General features: G+C 47.5%; 1 protein-coding gene across 3 annotated transcripts in view; it reads right to left on the reverse strand.

Annotated features, from left to right (window-relative positions):
• Positions 1 to 2,735: 2,735 nt before the first annotated feature.
• Positions 2,736 to 24,668, reverse strand: part of LOC105277753 (frizzled-2) — a 75,932-nt gene continuing 53,999 nt past the window's right edge. For all 3 annotated transcript variants that reach the window (XM_011336351.3, XM_011336353.3, XM_011336352.2), the window contains one exon: positions 2,736 to 8,462. In XM_011336351.3, the coding sequence (XP_011334653.1) occupies positions 6,081 to 8,435 (2,355 nt within the window). In that variant the 5' untranslated portion in view covers positions 8,436 to 8,462 and the 3' untranslated portion in view covers positions 2,736 to 6,080. The remainder of the gene's footprint in view (positions 8,463 to 24,668) is intronic.

Below are 24,668 nucleotides of genomic sequence, written 5' to 3' on the forward strand. Positions count from 1 at the left end.
ATAAAACCATATCATTAATAAAATGAATAAATAATAGAATTTTACTTACCAGGCTTTCTCGAACGCATTTCTTCGATTTTTTCTCTAACGCTTCCGTTTATTCTAGTAATACGGTTCTTCGTCGCACGAGCTAAATGGAAATAATTACTTAATTAATTACCATAAGGCGACCTTATGGTAATACACGAAGCGGAGCTGGTCGCCGGCGTGTGTTCAAGAACAGACAGGGACTGTCCTGCGTTTAATCGCTTCCAGAATGAATTAATCATGAGGGATCAACGGCTGCCAATCTCCTTTCTCGCGACTGCAGTGCGGAGATTAATGTACGGCTGATCTAATTTGAAGAGCTTTTTCACCGAAGACCGAATATCGGACGTAATCTACGTTTTACGAAGCGAAGGAATCGAGCGAATACAGCGCGATGCTCTCGGTGATTTCCAATCGATCGTTGAATCGATTGATCGCAGCGAAATGATGAACACATTTAATCCGAAATTGAAACAAAGACGAGCAAACTATTCTTGCAATATCAGAAATTATTTGAATAGAAATTTTTAATCAAGCTAAAACAGGAATGTCGGAAATACAACATTTTATAGACGAAAAAGTTATAATTGAAATGACGTTTGCCAAGCAGTCATCGCCAGTTCGATTTCCCAGACCATCGTATTGCACACTCCAGTTGTATCATTACTCCCCACATAGCATTACGCGATCCGAGGAGATTGATTTCTCGGGGAAAAACAAATCGAACCGCGGTGCTTATCACGCTGGCCGCGCAACCTTTGCGGCCGAGACAAGGGTTGCCTGTGTGTGCTCTGAAGCAGTATATAGGGTGCTCGAGAGTCGCCTCAGTAGGATTCTGTGGAGTTCGTTGTTTTGTAATGAGAATATGGTGGAACGTTATAAAACATATTTTTAATATAATTATTAATATTTATTATATAATATATTAATATAGGATATATTTTTTAAAAGTAATATTTCATCGTAAATTTGTCTTCCCTATTTTCTAATACTTTGCACTTTTAAATTAATTAATGTTTCTAGTTTTTGCTGTTAAGAGATTGAAGAAGAATCATCGAGCAAAACGTGCCACAATAGTTTCGGGACACCCTGTACACACGACGCGCGCGCATAATGAATGTACGAATGCAAATGCTATGGCCGGCCGATATCGAATACTGCCAATGAAACCTTGATTTTATGACCCCGCGGAGTCGATATAGCGCTATTATGCGACGTCTTTCTTTCTCGAGAAACAATAATTCGCGTCCGGCCGATCTGAGATTACAACGGCGCGCGTTTATTTCAATAAACGAGGCGCGATAAACGTTCTTCCCGCGACTCGCAAAGTCGCAATTGAAATTAATTATTGCCTGAGAGCCGAGCTATCGAACATATCGATCATCCAAGGAAGGACGAGTATTTCAAAGTAAACTCCTTTCCCATTCGTTTCACTTTAGAATGGAGAATTGCTTCCGTACCAATTTTACTGCTTGAATTTTCTATCAAAACGTTCTCATTTTCTCGAGAGTATCTTATTTCGTCGCAAGAATTTATCTTGTGTTAATGTTTAATTTCGTCTTTCTTTGATCTGCAAACTAACTTGAGTCGACTTGGAAGTTTCTTAAATCAATTAAGAATGTTAATATTAAATTAATATTAAATGCTGTAATTTCATTATAATCGACTACAGATTCCCTTCAAATTCAAGTAAAACAGTAATACAGTGCATCGTGAATATTCTCGTGAATGGACTAACGATTCGATCTGCCGCAAACTCCCCGGAGCTTTATTCCTGAATAATAATTGTAATTAGTTTAATAATTTTACATAAACAGCGGGAGTCGGCATTAATGAATGCTAATTTCGAGGCGCAACGAATGTCCATTTGTGATGTTGTGACAACAGGTGTTGCAACGCCGTCGCGCTTTCGTCTTGGTGATGCTATGACAATTCAATTACTGCAGTGTAACTCGATGGTTCAACAACAGCCACGAAGCGAGTTCGAGAGAGGAAGATCCTTATCTGTTAGCTCGAGTAGGCCAGACTGCAAACGCGTAACTCGCGGTGCGAACCATAAATTCGAACCACACCCCTTCTACTGGCCCGTCTTTTTCCTCTTCAGCCCCATTACATAGTGACTCACGTTACGGGGATGGTTCGCCCCTCAGACTCGGCTGGCGGTGTGCCCGATGCGGTCGTCGCCTTCTTATCGCTCGAGTTGTTCGGCGAATACGAAACTTTGTCGTGGCGCCGGTAACTTTGCAAATTGAACAGAGGAATCCGACTTGTTCCCTCCTCATTAATGCAAATCATGTTACGTTTACGCTATATATTTAATGCAACGACAAATGAAGAAGTTTCATCTCTCTAATTACAAATCAATTTGTACAAAGAATTTTCATATGAAAAAATAATTAAAGCCTATAAACAATTAAAAATAAATGAATAACTAAAAATAGTACTTGGAAGAAACAAGGAAAGTTATTAGTAATTATGATTACCCGTGAAACAAATAAGTTATGCAGTTTATAAGTTAATGTAAATCGTTTTCTGCAAGAACTTCACCCGTGAAATGCAGGACGTCGGTACACCACGCCCTTCGGCGTTGCGTTCGAGAAGGAATTGGGGTAAGAAAGACGAACGACGTCGACGGGGATGGGAAGAGGAAGAACCGTCGTCGTCGTCGTCGAGAGAGGGATGGAAAAGAACAACTTGACGCAGGGAAATTAAATAATAATAAAGTGTATTAAAAATCGTATACATTTTTGGATATTCGCGTATGTATATACACGCGGGACGTGTGCATATATATATACACATATATATATATTGTTTTCCATATTCATACTTTTTGCCGACTGACCGACGGCGGTCAATTACATCTACGGTTACTATGGCAACGTAAAAATTGTACAAAGCGGTCGGGGACGACCGCGGCGCGCGTGAAACTCGTTGCGCGTACCAGAACGTAAATGCACGGACGCGGGAAACGCACGGATGAGAACGAAGGAAGGAGACAAACAATAAAACTGAACCAGAGAAAGAAACCAATGGAAAAGAGAGAGCGGCTCCGATACCGCGCGCGTTTCTGCGCTTTGGCCTCACGAGGATGACGAACGGGGCGGCGGAAACTCGCCGAAAACACGTGCTCTCGAAACACACTCGTTATACATATACAGTATTCCCAGTTTTATTGACAATTAGTGTGACAAAAGTGGCTTACAAATATCTATAAAGACTCCCCCTCTCATTGGCTTTCTTTACATCCGCAACATCCACGGCGTGTCGCTCGCGCGGGAAAGTAAGAGAGAATTCTCCTTTTTTCCCTGTATTTCTCTATCTTCCACTCTTTCTCTTCTCTACAGGCATTCGCATTCCTCTTTTCTCTCGCTCTCTACCCCCGCTTGCCCGCGAACGCATTGCATCGCACCGATTCACTCTCTCCACTCTCGTAAGTTATGTATTGGCGTGATATGTGAACACTAACTGCAAAAGACGTCTTCGCTCTTGCTACTTTACGACGTTACGCGTTACGTACGTGCCGTTTTGGCAAGGGTCTCCGATCTAAGACAACGACGCAATTAAATCGGACGAGGCAGTTTTCGTGTTTCAATCCTTCTGCTTGCACCTCGTAGCGAAATGCGATCGGGCAGCGATCCAAGATTGTCACCAAATCCCGATCGCGGTTCTACTGCGAGATGCAGCCGGAAGTTCTCCAATCTCAGTTCTATGCTCTCTTCTTTCCTCTTTCTCTCTTCCTCTACGGTCGCGCTTTCCGATATTGGAGGATTTCTGGATACCGCTAGGTGACTGGCACGTGTGATACGTACTTAAGGGTTGCTTGCTTCCATTACATCTTGCGCGTAATCTCGCCGTTCGGGACTACTTCTAGATCATCGGGATTTACATAAGACTTACCGTACGCGCGCGTGCATAATTTCCCTACCGGGGTGCATGTAGATTTCCCTCCTCGCTCCTTCGCGCCCGGCGAGGGGTGGGATCACCCTCTTCACGTTCCTCGCTATCGCGTCTCGTGATCCTTCGAGGCACGTGCGCGAAGGAGCTGATCGTTACACGAGGTACGATAAAAATAAAGAGCGTCGCATATGTTTTTTTGTCGTTATCGTTGGTTCTTTACATCAAGTGTGATCCGGTGTCTCGCGACAAGAGTACGCCGCTGCCTTGTCTACAGTATAAAAAGGATCGACCTGGTACACCGATGTGTGTTAAATTATACTGTGACCTTCGCGCATCTATATGTGTACTTGTTATATACGTGCCGCGCGTCCTGCGAACGCGCCGGAGCAAATTCCGTGACAATCGTCCGCTCGTGGCAGTAATGACGCTCGATCGTCCCATTATTGCGGCAGCTGCGGGAGCAAAATCTGTCAGAAATTAATCGATTTAGATCGAATGTTCATTAGAAACTACATTAGCATTAAATTGAAAGAATATATCTCTGTAATTTGATGAGAAATATGTTTAGGAATTATAAATAACGAGACAATATTTCCACTATTTTTCCATTTTTATAAATTTTTCCATTTCTCTTAAACTTCGATAAACAGAAATCAAACAGACGATTTTTCAACTTTTAATTGAAAGATTTAACGCAATTAGACGATTAATAAACTCTAATTAAACAAAACAAAGAAATATACTGAATGATTACAATAAATATTAACAAATCGATTGCAAACATTATGTCTCGAGGAAATGTATCGCCCGACATCGTGCCTTCTCCAATGCAATCATAATTGCCGATCGTTCGCGCGAGGGGAACACGAACAAGTGGCACTCACCACGAGCGTGATCGTCTTTGCGACACCCTACGCAACGCGTCCGGCGACTATTTTACTTATATACAACGCATTGACTAACACCTAAGAACGATATTTACAGTATAGTCCATCACTTCGTCACTCCAGCGTTTGTTCCTGTACACTCGCTGCTCTTCACCGTGTTCGCCACCGACAGCGGTAGCCCGCCTCTCCCGGTGCTACTTTCGGAGCCACGCGATCGCATGATCGCGAGGGGTGGCAGTGGTAGAGGAGGGATCGTTGAGGAGGCCCAGGACCCCAGCGCACCAGAAACGTCGAGGAGCGCGTGGCAGTTTTCACCCTCTCGCGGAGGACTGGGAGAGACAGGCAGGCTGCCGCGTGGGCGTCTCGCACTGCGTACACACCCTCGACTTCTGGCTTGCTTTACCGCTAGATTAGATAGATAAATAGACGAGACGATATACGTTAGACGGACACGGTAGCGGGCCCCACGCAGGGCGCCGCTTCACGAGAATGTAAGAAAGATTAGAGAGATAGATAGATAGACAGACAGATACGAATAAGGACAGAGAAATCTATCGACATCGGTCCACTGCTTTCGCGCGCGTCTCATGGACGTCCTTGAGCGCGCGCTCACCAAGTCTTTTCGCTAAATCACAATCTCACTATGCCGCGACACTCGAGTGACCCTCCCTGGTTGCTGATGACGTCTAGCTGTTTCTTTGCTACACTGATCGTCCTTTATTCGTTAGCGAATTTCTTCACGGAAGACGGTGGAACCCTTGATCTTCCTGACGACTACACTCAAATGAATCGCTGATAAATCGGGCTAGAGGGAAGATCCCTCGATATCGCGGTAGAAGACGCGTACAAACTAATACGTATATCCGGTAATCGAGAAGCACCGCGGCCGCTCGCCGTCCATCGCGCGAAGGAGGCGTCTGATGACGTCGGTGGGCCGCCGGCGACGTCCATTCGCCACGTGCGCGACTCACCGACACTCTCTCATACCTCGGTCGCCTGCGTGTAGGAGGGCGCGATTCCATGAGCCGGTGTCAACGGCCCAGTCGTGGACGCGAGCGACCTCCTGGAGTAGATGGTCGCCGCCGAGTGTGGCGTGTGCGGCGCTGTGTGCGGCGTCGCATGCGGCGTCGCGTTGTGCCTGCGCGAGGCCGAGGCGAAGGGCTAGATGGGCCCATAGTTGCTGAGGGCGGAAGGTCGCTCCTGCTGCTGTGGCTGCTGCTCGCCGCACCCAGCGGTGTTCATGTCGCCTCCCGCCGACTGGTGACGTCATACGTGCGAGAGTGGCGGTTGCTTGAGTACATGATGGTGCAGATGATGTTGAGAGGCGCTCGCAACGCTGCCAGGAGGTAGTAGAGCACTACCGGGACCTGGTGCTGACGGGTATGGCACCGCGACTCCGCGTCCCACGACGCCCTTGATGCCGACGCCACCGATGCCGACGCCGACACCGGTCACGCCAGCGATCATGCCGGCGCCAGCGCCCATGTGACCGCCCGGGTGATCACCGCCAAACAGACGCCTCCACAGTCTCTTCCAGGAATCAACCGTCTTGCCGCTCCAGATCCAGACTCCCGAGGTGATGCCGACCGCGAGTGCCATGAAGTACTTCAGCATCAGAACAGAGTAGAGCGGCCTCGCGCGTGGCCGACAGGGACACGCCAGCGAACCTAGCCACTCGTCCCGCAGGGACGACTCGTAGATGTGACAAGCCAACACCACACCGGCCGGTAGTGTGTAGAGGACGCTGAACACGCCGATCCGAATCATAAACTTCTCGAGTTTGTCAGCCTTGGCTCCGGGCTGTCGTTTGATCACCGAACGGATCCGGAAGAGGCTGACGAAACCAGCGAGCAAGAAGCTGGTGCCGAGCAAGAGATAGACGAAGAGAGGCGCCAGGATGAAGTTGCGCACACCTTCAGGAGCGACCGTGCACACACCAGCCACCGGATCGCCGGCCACGCCGCCTGCGACGTATGCCCAGACCGTCTGTATAGTCGGCGCCAACCACGCCACCAGGTGGAAGTACTGCGAATATGACGCTATTGCCTCGTTGCCCCATTTCAGGCCCGCCGCGAGGAACCAAGTAAACGTCAGGATCACCCACCACACGGAGGATGCCATGCCGAAGAAGTAGATCATGAGGAAAACGGTGACACAAGCGCCCGGGCCCTGAGCACCCGATTTGAGTGCCGGACCATCGCAAGCGATCTCTTCATGGCCGAAGATGCTGCGCGACAGGTAGCCCACTGACACGACAAAGTAACACGCCGACAGGAAGACGATCGGACGCTCAGGATACTTGAAACGTTGGGTGTCGATCAGAAACGTGATGACGGTCACGAGCGTGCTGGCGGCGCACAGGCCGCTCCACAGTGCCAGCCAGACGGCCGCGAATTCGCGCTCTTCGTTGGTGAGGAACGCGCCGCGGCACGGTAGGGCACAGTCCGGCACTCCCACGATCTCCTGGATGATGCTTCGGCCCCCGATGCCCACCATCGATGGTGGCGCCGGCGCTGGTATTACTCCATTTACGCCCATGCTTGCCAGACCAGCCCCCGCGCTGACCCCGCTGCTGCCGCTCCCGATGATGCTGCCGCTGACGCCGCCGATCGGCCCTGGCATCACCGCGCCCGCCGCCCCCAGAGGCACGAGGGGCGCCCTGCATCTGCACGCGCAATCCCTCGTCCTCTCCCCTGGGGGGTGCTGGCAGTTTTTTTGGTTCTTCCCCGGCTTACAACGAGCCGGCTGTGACGTCTTGCTGGGCCTCGTGGGCCGCGCCGGAGGACCTGGCGGCGCGGGGGCGCCGCTACTCACAGCACCACCATTTGACCCGCCGCTTCCGGCACCCGCGGTGCTAGTACGATTGTCTTGTTCCATGCATAAGTTTTCTGGATCTTCCCCATGATTTGGTAGCCGCTCGCACGCCATTCGCTCTGGCCACGAGAAGCCATACTGTTGCATCAAGGGTGCGCAACCGGCGCGTGCCCGCTCGCACACGCTGCGGCACGCCGGCAGTGGCTTCGTGTACTCTGGCAGGCAGATTGGCGTGTACATCGAGCACAGGAAGAACTTGAGGTCGGGTGAGCACTTGATCTCTACTAGAGGCCAGAACTGGTGCACCTCCAAGCCAGCCTCGTCCTGCGTGTCGTGATTCAGCTCGTTTGGCATAGCGGTGAGATTGTAGCCGATACCGCGGCACATGGGGATCGTGATCTCTTCGCAGCGGCCATAGCCGTTGTTGCTGCCAGCCCCGAGACCGGAGTGGCCGCCACCGCTGTTTACGCCACCGCCATTGCCGACAACATTACCGCTACCGATCAAGCCGTTACCGTTGCTACCCACCCCGTTTCCGCCAGAACCGGTGCCGCCATCGGATACCACGTCGATCACCGACGATGAAGATGAGCCACCAGACGAGGACGAAGATGAAGACGATGACACGCCCGATCCCGAGCCGATGACACTACCTACCGGACTTATCGGCGATTCCGGTCGTGCGTCCAACAATGGAGCCGCCAACACCAGCAACATCTGCAACACCAGCAGCGTGCTCGCCATCGTTCGTGCGGGAAACAGCTTCGTCCGTCTCACGGGTCTCGTATTCAAGGACGTTTGACTCATGACTGCATAGCTCGCATAACTGCCCGTCTGCAACAGTAAGCAAAGGTATACATTTATACAGATCGGAATTTCTACGACGGAATTGCTAGTATTGTGAGAAGGGCACGGGTGTGGCGCAATGTGCGCCTGGGTTATTCTATTCTCTCGATGACTTTACTTCTGCGCAATTCTGACCATGATCGGCAAATGGAAATGTAAAATGTCATCTTATTTGTGTGATATTTTGTACCTTTTTCGTTAATGATCTTGGATCATCAAGATCCTTATGGAGTCTTATCTAATCGATTAAATAAGCCACGACAAGGGACTCCGAACCATTTCATATCCTACGCCGAGAGAATCAAGGCTAATCAGGCCCGCAAACTCGCGTCTGCGAATAGTGCGTAATCCGTTCATGGAAGCGGTGAGGGAATATTTACCGGAAATGGAGTATTCATTGCGTTTCGGCGGGGCTGGGAGTGCCGAGCAAAGTAGATTCGAGTTTAATCCCGAGCGGGGAACGCGCGAGGGGCCGACCAGGTCGCTTGCACGAGGTCTCGCTTCGTTTGCAATTCGGACTATCAAAGCGCGATGTAGCCGCGTTTCGTTAACCCGGTTTGGGGTCTCCGAACGAGCCGCGCCGCCGTGTATTCGCTCTTTCGTAAAAGTTTCTGACCGATCGATGCCTAAATAGCCAGCGCGGGATGCGTCTGACCGCTCGAGCTTAACGAGCAAGGGCGTAGCGTTCGAATCTCGTCTCGTACACATAAATCAACGTCGGCGTTTCGATCGGTCGCTAGATACCCGAGGTCGAAACCGGTACGTCTCCTCTCGGCGGAGCCGAGTGCTGATGCGATCGCAACGCCGTGGGGCGTCGGCTCGGCGACTCGGATAAATCTACGAATAGCAAATTACGAATGAGAAATGGAGTCCTGTTCGCACAAGGAACAACTCTGCGCGAATGGAGCCTTGTTTGCGTATATCGCGAATAAATATCGTATTCGGGGAAAATATCGGAACGTATGATATGAATAATGGTGGTGTTGTCGAGCCAGAACTAAATAAAGAATTTCTTCGAATGACGAATGAATATTTATCAAGTCTTCGAGTTGAAGCGAAACTTATTATGTCCATCGCACACCAATATCTCTTATCATACACATTCATACATTTTATATATCTCATTTGCAATATAAAACAGATTTAAAGTGGATAATGAGACTAACGTTATTCAAACACGAAAAATCAAAAGAAAAAAATGCATTCAAGGAACTCCGGCGAGACGTCGGAAGAGGAAGAATGAGTGCGAAGGAGAACGCAGGAGCAAAGGGGTGAAGAGGTGCCGCGAGGAAGGACGGAGAAACCGGCAAAGACGGCGAGGAGGAAGAGAGAAAGAATTAGGCTGGAGAACGAAAGAAAGGGAGAAAGAGACCGAAAGGGGAAAGGGATCGAAGCAGTCGTGGATCTTATAATAGTCGAGCCGCGGAAAACACGTGACCGGAGCGAAATGTTATTGTAGGAGGCGGTGTTAGTTTTATCGTTTGTTAACTGCTAGCGCCCCGACGCGGGCATCGCTATTTATAAAGACGGCGACGTACGTGCACCCGTCCCCCCGACGGAATAAGGGGGGCGGGAACTGGCTACGTGTGTGGTTCGAATCCCCCGATACGGCCGATTGGCGGGATGCATCCGCCGCAGCTGCGCGGAAGAGGAACGGAAGCTGTTCTCTCTCTCTCTCGGAAGCGGCTATCGCGTTCTCGCGTTTTTCGCGTTCTCGCTTCGCTATCCGATACGCTCGCGATGTATCGTTAACCCGTCCGCGACGACGGCGCGCATCGCGATCACTCGTCAACAACGCGTGATTCCGCTCCGACAGTATCGATGAGCAGACAGCGCGTTATTATGCCGCCTTTACTGAAACCGCACTCGCACGGTGGTGAAATCGATCGCGCGAGTAATCGAATCGGCGGAATATCTATGTCGCTCTTCCCGCCATCCGGCTCTTGCGTTCTCTCTTGCAACTACAGATTTCGCGTTTCTGTTAAAATATATACAGTCTCTAAATAAATGTTTGTTACCTGATCGCGTCGGCAAAAATAAATACAAGTCCGCGACATTACGGGCGTCATGTTACCCTTCACCTTTTCGCTTTTGGAGAATTACGTGATCGAGAGGGTCTCCCGGGATCTCTCTCTCTCTCTCTCTCTCTCTCTCTTTCTCTCTTTTTCTGCCTCTCATCGGCGAGCGATTCGGAGAACTACCGTACACAAAACATATTCGAACGAGACGGATATCCATTAATGTATCACATAAAGCGGAGGTAATACGAAGGAGGGGAAAAGGGAGGGAGCAGGGCGACTCGATGGCAATGAATCACTTTTAAAGCATCGGCCCTGCCATATATACGCGCGTATGCGGACCCAGCGGGCTGCCGGCCGGCCTGCGCGTTGTTTGGCTTACGATACGCGCCTCTTTTATGGAAATTTCGTGCTCTTTTTGCTCGTACCCACGTCCGTCCTCGTAACTAGTTTCTGCGAATAGCGCGGACATCCGAGCGCCTTCGCTCGCCGGCGCGACAGCTAATTAAAACTTTATACATATTAATATCCGGTAAAGTCCCTTTCTACGCGTGACTAACGTTTATTTGCGCTCGTGCGCGATCGATCGCACGAGAATGCCAAGACGAGGACGAGAACGAGGTCGGAGATTCGTTCTCCCTTATTTCGCCTCGCTAAACCCGCCAAGAAAGAGGAGGGACACGTCAACACGCACTCCTCGTGCCTGACATGCTTGCTCGCCGTCATCGTTTTAATAAAAAATACTAAATCATTTACAAATGCTTTGTAACACACTTTGTCCATTATGCCTTCCTATCATTGTTAAACAGTCATTATCTCGCAAATATATCGATAATCACGTATTCTTACACATTTCCCGGTCATCGGTGACACCACCATGGCAGTGAAGGTGCCAAGCGCAACGCGTGTCAAGCGATTCGTCCTGTGGGCGCCGCTATCGATCCTCGTCCCCTGGAGGGACCTGAAATTTTCGACGCGGCATTTTCACCGTAAGGACACCCTCGTCTCGTGAACGGGCAGCGGGACGCAAGAACCGGCAACAACAGTGGCGCAAGCAAGGCGGCGGCAAGCAGCATTAGCAACATCAGCGAGATACCGCGCGCTTCTTCTTAGCGGGCACCGCTAAAGCTACGTAAATCAAAACGCGCGGCGAGATTTATGGCGAGGTATGGATAAAGTATACGTTACGTTCCCCCTCGTTAGTCTGATAAAACAGACGGCGGAAGGATCGGCGGGGGTGAAGAGGAAGGGCGACGACGGCGGCCGTGGCGGCACGGGGTGTCGGGTTTTATATCAAATCGCGCGTCACGAGCATTAATCACGAATTCATTCGCGCCCGCCTCCGCTTCCACGATCCCTCCCGATGAGAAGCTGAGAAAAACGAGAAAGGGTACCAGGCTAGCAGATTGGCTCGATCTTCACGATGTGCCGAGAGAATTTTGTGATTTCTCCGAAAAAAATATTTGCACCGTCTTTGCGTAGAAATTTATTAAGCGTATACAGGGTGAGGCGCCTAAAACAGGCCACCTGAATATCTCGGCTGTTATTGGTGATAGAAAAAAATGTGTCAGACCAAACTTGCATAGTTTCGAGGGACACATAATTTTAACAAAATTTGTTCTAAATAATTTTTTATTAGATGGACGCGTAGAGATCAACTTCGTTTTTTTAAATGGTATGATATGTTTTTTTACGTACCATCTAGTAGAGCGTTTGAAGATGCGCACATTGATCTACGGGTCAAAATCATTCAAGGTCACTGAAGGCTAAAATTTCTAAGTGCTAAAACTTTTTCATTTCTGAGTTTACGGTATTTTCAATAGCAGAGAACTCTAGGCAATATAAAAAATATAGATATCAACGATTCAGAACTTCTCGGAAAAAGAAAAAATTTCTAATGGCTAGAACTTTTTCATTTCTGAATTTACGGTATTTTCAATAGCAGAGAACTCTAGGCAATATAAAGTAAATTATTTTCCCTTGCAGTTGGCCTTCAGTGACTTTGAATGATTTTGACCCGTAGATCAATGTGCGCATCTTCAAACGCTCTACTAGATGGTACGTAAAAATACATATCGTACCATTTAAAAAAACGAAGTTAACCTTCATATGACCTCTACGCGTCCACCTAATAAAAAATTATTTAGAACAAATTATGCGTCCCTTGAAACCATGCAAGTTTGGTCCGACACATTTTTTCTATCACCAATAACAGCCGAGATATTCAGGTGGCCTGTTTTAGGTGCCTCATCCTGTATATGGGTAGGTTTTAGTTTTCTTTTTCTCCCCTCGCTCTAGAAAGAATGATTTGGAATTCAAATGCGTCCCCCTCCGCTTTGCGGTCATGAAAAGTGTGCTAAAGTCTTTGAGATTTTATCGCTTGATGTGTAATTAAATCTCGTTGACAATTGAGTTTAATAATCGAGTTTAATAATCGATAATTAAAATGAATCGTTCTGTGTGTATTATAAAAATGAAGGAAGAAAAGAGACTAAACAGAATAATAACGTACACCTAATGATTCGCCGGGAGACTCTCGGCAGCGTCTGCCAACTCCGCGATAAACGTCGGCGTAATTAACGTCGCGCATAAATCCTGTGAGCGTTGTTAACGTTGTAGCGTTTTTTCTCTCAGTATGGTAATTTTCTGATTTAGGTAGTTATTAAAAATTTCGCGAGCGGCCGCGCTAATAGGCAAAGTCTCTCGGATTCATAGGAGGGTGCGTGTCAAAGGTCCCGTCGCGACAACTCAAAGAGAAGACACGCAGTAAAGCAGCGATACCAATTTTCTCGAGTCTCCAGTTTCCCTTAGGCTGTCATTTAATTTTCATTCGATCCCTCTCAAGTTACATGCAATTTAAGGTATCATTTACATAAATTTCTGCATCACGTTTGCAACGTAAATTTCTTGCGAAAGAAAATCACAAACCATAAATATAAATGTGGAGATACAAATAAATATAAATATAGTCATACTCATATTTGCAAATACAAATAAGTTAACATCGCACATTTTCGCACAAGTGCAAAAGAATGACGCGCTTAACAGCTCAGTTTATTTTTTCAGGCTTCGTTTTTCTACTTTCGCGCGGAAAGATTTATTCCGACGTCAATTTATACAGAAAATGTGTACATTTGATCGCGTGGCATCGAAACAACTTCCACCCACCCACCTACTCTACCCATCCATCCATCTATCCATTCGACCATCCATCCATTTGAAATATGGAGCGGCACAATTCCGGCGCGCTTGGCGGGCGGCGCGTATACATCGCGGCGAGTTAACTCGGCACAGTTTACGCGCGCAAGCTCCTTCTGGTATCTATCTTCCCCGACGAATCTGGACATCTAAACTTGGCCACCACCGCACTCATCTTCCTCCTGGGCGGAGTTTATTAACGATGCAACGTGCGGTGCGCGTGAGGGAACAGAAAAACAAAGAAAGAGAGAGAGAGAGCAAACGAGGAAGAGGGAGAGGAAGAGAGAGGCTAAGTCGCGCGAAAGCACCGATAACCGGAACTATTTGTTAGAACCCTCGGGGGTGACACGCACATTCGCACCCGACGATATGCACTATGGGCCTTTATACGAATATAAAGTATGCTCTCGCGCGTTTCATACGCCACGTTCCGCCGCGTGCCGTGATGCACAGAGTATCCCGGTATCATCGTCCTAATAGCTCTCGTGAGAAATAGCGCGCGCGGAAGTCGAGAAGAGTGACTGCACTTTATCGTGACGTCGAGATGAGTAATTTCGAGGTCCAAAGTTATAGAACTAATTATAGATTATCAGGGAGATTGTCCGGAAATTTGGAAGTACGTTTCAGGAACTTTCATCGAGTAAATTTCGAGTAACTTGAATTTGGTCGCACCAAAGTAATTCAAAATGTCATCGAGAAAGCCCAATTTAATTTAATATTAATTAAAATATAATAATTATAAGTAAAATTATAATAAAAAATGAATATAAAAATGCAACACTTGCTCAGAGATATCCAATCTACTTGGAAGGATCCATGATTGCAAGATACTAGAGCTAGGACACCCTGTACATGTCAGTGAGTACGAATCGCGGTAGGTGCATTTTTTGAACGCGGCGTGATTATGACACTCAGACGGCGATGACGGCCAGATGAGCTAAAAAATATCAGAAATATCTCCAATATCGGCGTGGCCACACGGTGGCTGAAATGCACACGGTCTCTTTCTTCTCGTTTCCTCTTTCGTGTACATCCGCCACGCGGCTATGCGAAACTGCGCCGTTACCGAATCGCACGAGTCCCAGAATACACGCGCAAGATCGGATATACAAAGAACGTGCACGAGAGCGCAGCTCGTTCACCATGATACACAATGAAAGCAGAAAATTCTGCGCATAACGTTGTCCGTTAGAGCTCAGCGATGGGAAAATTCAAATTCCACTCAATTCGAGAAAATTTATGAAAATCCAGGAATATCCAAGTACCATGTTTTATTTCAATGTTGCTTGCAAATAAAATTACAAACTCGCGCGGATAAATAATAATAACGCATCATTCATCAATCCGCATTTCGAGCGGACTGAATCTCGACAGAAACTCAATTGAACTTTTATCGAGATACATCCAGCGATCAAATGTCGTTAGAGGAACGGCGTTATTGCCCGCGGTCAGCTGTCTGTATCTCGTAATTGCACCCATGCGGCAAACTGCACACGTACGCGTTCGCGATCCATCACCCTGCATTCCCTCTATTTTCGCCTCGGCGCCGCGCGATCAGCGATTGCCAACAGCCGATGATGCATCGCACGTTCAATCGGGATGCGAACGCTCGATGATTGCGCGGCACGGAGCCGGGACACGCGCGCGAGACGATTATTCCGCGTGTTATTCGTCGACGAAGCTCCGGCAAGAAAGAAATCGTAGATGCGGCCAATCGTCGACCGCCAGGCAGACCTTGACATGACTATTTCCTGTCTCGAGTTTCCTCCTGGTCTTTCTGTGCACGCTCGCTCGTCCGATGTGAAACCGGAGGTGAAGGAAGAATCTTCTTCGCGAACGAGCGAGCACGCGCCTCGCCGCGTTCTCAGCAATCAACGCGATTAATACGCCGAGCAGTTACGCGAGAAACGCGCTCGAGTAAACTCGCTGGGCGTCGCCGTATCCTGCTTCGACGTGGGGTTCTTGGGTGGTACGAGAGTGCCACCGGAAGTTGCACTCATCGGTGCGTTTTTGCGGGTGCGACTGCTCGGAAAAGATTGTAACTCTTTGGAAACAAAAAAACATCGGTGTGTATTGACTGATATACATTCGAATTTTTCTGATGATTTTTTATTGGAGATTCCATGCTGCAACTGTTTGCCGGAAGTACTTTCTCTCTTATTTGTAACTGCTGAATAAATTTACAAATTATATTTTTCACTAAAATTTCGTGTTTCGGATTCGAAGGCTCTTCGTCTTCCATTTTTTAATTTCAGATGAATGATACAGGAAGAAACCAAATTATCAAACAATGACTTTTCGTTGAGGATTCCACGTTCCAAATTCGCCCAGGATGCTTGTGCTCATATATTCAGATTTTAAATAAAAATACAGACGCAACAAGTTAAATTATCAAACAAGGAAGAAACAAAGATCAAACTTCCACGAAAGATTCCACGCTCTAAATTTTATTATCAAATATCAGATAAACGAAACGAATTATCAAACCAAATTATCAAAGACTCTCAAAGAGTTTCCGGACAAACAATCTTTCAACAGAAGAGACAAGATTATTAAAGAACAATTCACAAAGTGCAAATATCATAAACAGGCCAATCGCGCGCGCTTTTACGGCGTGTTATCGCCGCGTTTGCAAAAGCCTGTTGTTCGAAACTCCTCTGAAATAACGTTTAACAACGTCCCTCCCACGAGAAGAATCCCGATTTGATACACCGGCTCGTAATAATCTCCCGCATGCCTAGTAAACGGGATTGTCGTGTCGAGGTACCTTTTATCTCCCCATAAAACGAGAGAAACCGCGCGTGCGCGCTGCAGATGGAGCGCAAAGTGTAGCCGTAGCCTCCGCGGCTGGCAGCGAGAGGAGTAAGCGCAACTCCTTTTGTTCCGCGACGCGCTTACAAGACTCGCCGTTTGCGAGCGCGCGGGTAAACCGCGGCCGAGAGGGATCACCGATCCCCCTCCTGTCCCGTCCCTTTCCCCGTGCTTCTTTCTTCCATCGACCCTTCGCGTCTCTCGCACCTTCCGTCCGTGTGTACGCGCGCTAATTAATCAGAGAATGAATTATGGATTCATGCGCTCGCCTAATTGGATCCGTCGCCCCGTCGTCGCAGTCTCAGAAAGCGCTCACCGATTCACCTTGCAGGTTTACACTCGGAAGGAGGGAGAGAGAAAGACAGAAAGCATTATTTGTAGAGAGAGTCCCTCCCGGCGATAATCGCGGTGGTAGCACCGCAGAATCGCGTGCTGCCATCGACGAGCTTATCGATGCATCGCGTGTTGCTGGAACCTCGCGAGTCGAGTAGCATCCGCCCCTTAATGATTTCGTCGTTAGCGAGTTACCGTCTCGGGAGGTCTCGCTCGTCCCGCGGGTAACGGGCGTGGAGAATCTCGACAGGGCGGGAGTACCCGCTCGCTCAGCCGGAGACGACAACGCCGCGACGCCGGAATCAGTTTTCAATTTCGCACGGAATTTGATCGTCCAATAATAAAATCCCGGTCGAAATTAATTGCACGCGATTTTCGTTTCCGCTCCGATTGCGGAGCGGAGCGATCGCGGAACACGCCTCGAGCAACCTCCTCGATCGCTTCATCATTTTCCTCAGAATATAATTCGCCGCGCGGATGGAAGCGGGTCGCCGCCGTAGTCTCTTGGACCGGCAACGATGCGGAAAATGTTGGCCGTCAGAAAATGTCGGCCTCGCCACATCCCTGAACGTCCGATGGAAACGCCGATAAGCCGACAAGCACGATCGCTCGATCGTGCCTGGATGGTCATAGAAAAGCTTGCTCCGGGACAAGCAGAAGGAGGAGAGGAGGTCGACGAAGAGGCGCGGTCCCTCTTCTCGGAGGTAGAGGATAAACGCGACTCGCTGCCGCGTGCACTGTTTGCTTTTCACGTGCGACGAGCATCCCGGCGCGTCCTGACGCCGCGAGGAAGTCGCCGCACCTGGAACAAACAAACCCGGTCGGCGGTTTCCCTCGCGCGGAAGAGAGACGCAACTTTGAAACCGTAAATCATTGTACTTATACGTAGATGCATGTGTGTGTGCGCGCGCGCATAGGAGCGAGAAGAGCGAGAGAAACCAAGAGAAGCTTGGGGAGGGAAAGGAGGAGAGAGATCGGAGGAGATAAATGGAGGAACAGGTAGCCCGAGATTGTGGGGAGGGGAGAGAGGGGGAGAGGTATCCACAGGCTGCTCGTTATGCGGCTGCCTCTCGTCGGGCCCCAAAACCTCGTATCCGGGATGAGATCTGTCGTCTACCTGGTGTCCCGACCCCGATCAGAGTGTCCTGACGCGTCCCATCTTCCGGGTTTCATTATGCGAGTGGTCCGTGCGCGTTAACCCGTGGTCCGACCTTTGATTATGCGCATGAGATAACGCGATGCTTCGATGGGCGCTTTGGGCGCGGTAAGTCAGGATTTTTGAGCTTTCAGGTGTGTTTTTGGCAGGCCATTTACGGAATTTTGGTTCAATATGATTTCCTAACGTAACCGTTGAACTTTAATTTCAGGTATTGTGGAAACTCTGATTAAATGTCCGAGTTCATAAAAATGCGCGCTGCGAACGCAGCTTTATCAATCCTTCTAGTTAGAAACATTTTCCTCGCTTCCCGAAGCAACGTTCTTCAGGGCACCAAACGCGTCCCAGATATCGAGAACGCGTGGGAGAACGCGCTCGGCGATGCGTCTGGCACAGTAGGGACGGGTTCCCTTCGCAGTCGGTCCTTAATTAAGATCACAGCCAAGCTCGATTTACGGCTGCGGTCCTTTATGAGCCCTCTTAGCGCGACAGGCGCAGATAAGCGGTCGACTTGGCCCGCGTTTACAAGCACCTTGCGAGCAGTCTCGCGCCGCTTAATTACTTGTACGAATTAAGCGGCATGTCGTTAAGTCGCCGGCCGGCCCGAGTGCAAATCCTGGGAGCGGGAAGCGCATTACTCACCGGGCAAACGACGTCGATGCGAATCACGCGATTTCTCGCGTTCGCGTTTAGCGCTCTGAATGAGATTCCAAGCGACCGTTTGTTCACGAGTCTCGATTATCAGATATGGGAATCACGCTTGATCGTGTTATCGCGGACCGCGGTACGCGCACGCGAGCAAACTTCTCGTACACGGTTGCTCTTGTGAATACTGCTGTCTGCCAGAAGCTGTATACTTGAAAAGCGCAATGGGGCGAGAAAATATTTTCATTCGAAATAATTCTAAAGAACTGGTAAAGCTGAGGACACCAGAATTCATAGACACTTAATGGTTCTCGGCTCTCTCCGCAGCTTTCGTTCACGATTTACGATCCAGCGTCGCGCGATCTTACGCATCGCTTTGTAAACTGATGACGTTTGCGCGAGCTGTTAGCTCTCACCTCGTCTGGCCTCGTCGTTTTTCTAATATAATAATGAAATCTGCCTTTCTAATCTGCCTGTGTTGCCTCAATGACGATCGCCCCCGTTGACGATGTTTCATAGATTGAATGTTTAATTGGACGGATCTTGCACTAGTGCGTTCGCATACGTCGCGAACGAGTTAGAGGCTGTGATCGATGTCACCTCGTTTCACCGTGCTGATTATCTCCCAAGCCTTAGAAAGTCATGGTGCCTGGTTATGCCTCCATGAAGTTGCGAGAGTGAACTTGAACGAGCGCGTGGGAAGCGCTTTCCACGAGACAAATTGGCGACGTTATCGTGCGAGCTATCTGCGGAATCCGCGATGGGAATCTAAGCGTTGCGGGAATCTTACAAGCTCGATGAAAGGTGAATCACGCGCTGCTTTGCGTACCGGAACACCCGGGATTCACGGAAACTCATTTTCGCAGAGACCGTCTTCGGCGTTTGCATACAATCGTCGTTAACGCTGAAAATAACGCAGAGACCTGAGATTTTTATCCCGCATGCTTCTATGAATCAAGAATTTCAGCATAAAACGTGACGTGATATCGCAGCTGGCCGATCAGTATAATAATGATTAATTAAAAAGTGTAACAATGAATAAAAATGCAGTAACGATAATTATCAAAGAAATCGTATATAAACTAATTATACAACTTGTAACAACTTGTATGTACACAATTCATATATATTTCTATGAATAAATCATGTCAGTGTAAATCACCATCAGATCGCAGCTGGACAAGCGGTATATGATGATTAATTAAACAATATAATGATGAACGAATGTAGTGGGAGATGATGATAATTGTGAAAGCAATCAAAATATACAATTCATACAATTTCTAATTTTATACAACTTCCGTGCTTCAATGATTAAATAATTTCAGTATGAAAAACATATACAATTTTAGTCAATATAAAATGGATAATTATAGATTACAGTAATGAATAAAAATGCAGAGAAATGATTATCGAAGAAATCGTGCACAACTAGTGTAGTCAAACGATAAGGCTAAGCCGACGATGATAACGCCGATGAAAATAAGTACGAAGGTGAGATGATAGCAAAGTGTACCGAGTAAGCTGCTGCGAATATCACGGCTTCCTGGCAATCACGGATCTATAATTGAAGAGGACTGCGGTGTCCATCCTCCTCGACTTTACGTCAATACTGCGGAGAACCAACAGGAAGATCAACAAAGTTAAGATACGGTTCGCTTGTTGGGTTGCATCTGTGTTTACTCTATCCAAAGTTGGAAATCAATTTCCTAGTGGCTGGTAATTATCATTAGTCTAGAAATGATTGAGTAGGAATGTCTAAGATACCGTTCAATATCTCTCGCCTCGTCTCAAAAAATTTAATTAATCAAAAGTTGATGCTAATCAATAAAAATCTGGAATGTCTAATTTAAGATTACAACACCTTTCAGCTCACCTTAAAAACAATTTAGTTAATCAGAAATTAATATTAATAAAGAAAAATTAAAAGTGTCTAATGTAAGAAGATATCAAATGGCAGATTAACATTCAAGTCGATAGCAAGCAAATAATCGAGCAAACTCGAGTCAACATAAAAGACTCAAATATCGGTCAATCAAAGAGTATTAACATTCCTGTTGCTTTACTCGCGCGCATTTAGTGGCGAATAAGATCATCTGGATCCGCGCTTAATTCGCTTAATACGGAGCTCTCGTTCGACGTGAACGCGAGATGAGGATCTAACAGGCGCGTTTAGTGATAAATGTTTTCTCGGCCGGAAAGCGGAATGCCGAGGCAACGCCGTAGAAATTCCTCTGCTGCCTCGGCAGAACTCTCGAGCTCGCAGCTGGCTTCCCCGTGGTTCTACGCCAATGCAAATCGCTGCCGATGCATCACGGAGCTGTCAACCGTTCGTTGTGTTCGCGATAAAGTTTCCTCGTCCCCTCGAATGGGCCCGTGGCCCAGGGAGAAACAGGCCGGGCGAAACGACCGATATGCAACGCTCGTTGTCGTTGTCGTAATCTGGCGAACGTCGCAGAGCGAATCCGACGCGTTTACACGGATTATCTGAGAGTCGACGAGATAAAGCGTAAAGCTCACATTATTCACATTATCGGGCTGAGTCGCGAGCTGAAGCTCCACTTGCTTCCCTCCGGCCAAGCCTTCTCGAAAATATGCGTTCAAATTCGTCCAAATTGTCTCTTTCACAGTGTAATGTGACATTAATTTAAAATCGATTATATCAAGATTTGATCTTATTGAAGTTGAAAATTTGGCAGAGTCATGTGCTCTCATGCGATGCTTTCATTCTGCTTGAATGTGCGATGCTGATCGCTGGTTTGTACGGTCGTCCTATGAAGCGCGTAACTTCGCTATGTAACACATCCTTTGATGCGATTACCAAGTATCGATTTTTGATGGGAAGCTACAAGTCGAGCGTGTAACTCCAGAATGCTCGCAGTTTCAGCTTCGACTGAATAATGTAGTGACCTAATCGGTTCCGGATAAAGTCCAGTAATATGGATCCACAGTGTGTTGCTTGATATTCTTTTCGAGCGCGCTTATGCTGGAGCGACAGAGTTCAGACAGAGAATTTAGCTGCTAAAATCGATGTCAAAATAACGCGCTACAAATTATAATAAACATTATAAATTATCAATTGTTATAAATTATCAGAAAATTATTATATTATGTATATCAGAATTGTAGATTACACACCATGTTCTGAATTATGTATTACATCCTATATCCTGGATCACGTATCATATATCATATTCTGAATTATATATTGCATTATACATTATAAATTACACATCTGACAGGAGAACGTCCCGTCATATCAAAAGCGATTGTGGTTATTCGCGTTATTCGCGACGTGACCGGCGAAAATTTCTATTCACACGCAACGTCATATGTACAGAAAGTTTTTCGCACCCCGCGAGGGAGATTCCGATCAACTTCGCAACTGGAATTTATGGCAGGCTTTGGTGAATCGGGCACGCAAACGCATTATAAAACATCACATATTTCATCGTGCGGTTTCAAGGAGTTTCAGCAATTTTTTGCCTGACCGTTGAGCTAGATCGTCGTCTCTAAATTCTTATTAAATTCTACACGTCGAGAAAAGATCTAAATGATGAGGACCAAGAGCATTCTCTCACACACTGACGACATATATCATCAACAAAGCTCAAACGATGTTATTTTCAAAGTACACAAATAAAATGCATTACACAACTTGTGCGTTTGCAGAGTGCGCTTTAAAATGCGATCTGGCTAGAAGGATGCACCTGCGAATGCGCAGGACGATGTCCTTTAAAAAGCGCTCACTGGCTCAGGACGGAACGAGCAAGTACGTCATTATTTCGCGCTTCCCTTAAGGGCACGGTGGCTTTTTCGCGGTAACCAGGCGGGCAAGGAAGAAGCAGTCACCGCGGCTTTCTCGTTTCTCCGGATTCGCGCGCATACGGAATTCACGAGCGCGTACGCGACCGGAATTGTTGTACTTGCACGCCGAGCGGATTGATTTCGGCCGCGCCGATCGCGCAGCGAGGATTAATTGATCGCGGGGATAAAACGGGGCCCGCCGAGCAACAGGCGCGTCAACCAACATGGTACCCATGGCTGGTTTTTCACTTGCACAAGGAAACTAATTAAGACTCGGCTACGTTACAAGCTTGCTTCTACGGAAGCATCGTCGTCGCCGAAGCATTGACGTCGGTACGGAGTGCGCTTTTTCTTGCGCGATGAATACGGTATCTCGGATGGATGGCGGAATTGAGATTCGCCAGGCAACGTAGAGATCCTCTTTATACGCCACCGGCATGTTTCTTCTTAACGCGGTCACCGGCACACGTAATTTAGCGGACTTTTCCGCTCACGCCAACTGGATTTATTAAGATCCGCCGTCACATGTCCATTCAATCGTCTCTACAATTTTAATAAATGACAATATTCAATTGGTCACAGATGTACTTTGTCCGTTACGCTTTCCTGTTATCATCAAGCAATCGTCATCTTACAAATTAAGTGCATGTAATAACATTATTCACGTGTCAACAGATTTATTGAATTGTTGCCAGTCACCGATGACTGCGTCAATGAAAAAAATTTTTAAATACGAAATTTCAAGTGAAGGTATAACTTAATCAATTCCAGAGCACAATACGGTAATTACTACCGATTCGTAGGCATGAATCGACTCGCAGTGAATTGGAGACTCGAGCATGAACGTTTCATCGCATCAATCCATTCTTGCCGGCGGAGGAGGCGTTATTTACAAGGAGATGTTCCGGGAAAATGTACGCCTGGTTAAACTTTTGGTAATAAAAAACGAGGAAAGGAGGAAGAAAGGAGGAGACCGCACGAGACGGCGAGAAATCTTCCGGCGCGACCACGACGACGTTCCATGTCGTCGGCACGCGGTCGATAGTCCAACACCGGCACCATCGGCGTAGCGTAACCGCCACCTCCACCACATTACCACCGCCGACCCGGCCGCCGCCCGCCCCCTTCGTAAGGTTCACCCTTGAAAGAGCTTTTCGAGGGGTGGTGTTGCTATCGACCCAACCTGCCTCTCGCGGGAGTTGTATGCTAAATTTTCAGAATCAACGTAGACCGCGGATACGGCGCTCGCGTAACATAAACCGCACTTACGCCGAAAATAAACGCGACCGCGTATTGTGGTACCGACAATGGTCACCATGTCACCCTCGAAAAAGCTTTTTGGACATCTCGGTAAAAGGGAACACGCGTAGAAACGCGCTGCATGCGCGCCGGAAAAGCGTTTCGCAAAATACCGCTGATCATAAAGAACCAGCCGCTCGTTTTCATTCCCGGGGGTAGCGTTGCTAAATTGTTTCTCGGAGCTGTAATTTACGTGGAATTAGCGTCGGGCGAATGCACGCACGCTTCATTGCGACGTATCGCACGACAAAGTGCAGGTTGTCAGGAGAAAATGGCGAGTAAAATCTCGCACGATCCGAAACTGGTCCCTGCGTCTCCACGCCTCGATCGAACGATGAAATTATATTATAATCTTCGCGTGGCACGCAATCCAGTAGCTTTGTAATTTCGCTTTCGTCATTCCCGAGATTTATTTGCGAATGATAGAAAAAGTAGCTTACGTCCGCCTCAGTAGAAAATCTGCGTGACAAGTATAGCCACTTTATAGCCACTTTATATACCGTTTACATTTTATACACCGTTTACATTTTGTTTTACGTCTAGCTAATGTGTGTAATTTTTCATTCGTATTTTTATATGTATATTATATATAATTACTGTTTACATTTTATTTTACGTTTAGCCAATGTGTGTAATTTTTCATTCGTATTCTTATATATTATACAGGGTGTCCCGGGTTTTAACCGACAAACTGCGGGAGCATATTCTACTAGTGGAAATAAGAAAAAATTCTTATATCGAGTTTGCTTAGAAATGCTTTCTTACAAAGTTATAAACCAATATTGAAAAGAAATATGAGATAAGTAACAACGGAACATAGTGTAGAATTTGGAAGGTCGAAGATGTTTATGTTGCGTGTATTCACATGTATTCATGTTCACTATGTTGAAACGATTCAGTATGATTGTTACTTTCACAACAGTAGCT

This window comes from Ooceraea biroi, chromosome 12 (genome assembly GCF_003672135.1).
Source record: "Ooceraea biroi isolate clonal line C1 chromosome 12, Obir_v5.4, whole genome shotgun sequence".
Lineage (NCBI taxonomy): Eukaryota > Metazoa > Arthropoda > Insecta > Hymenoptera > Formicidae > Ooceraea > Ooceraea biroi.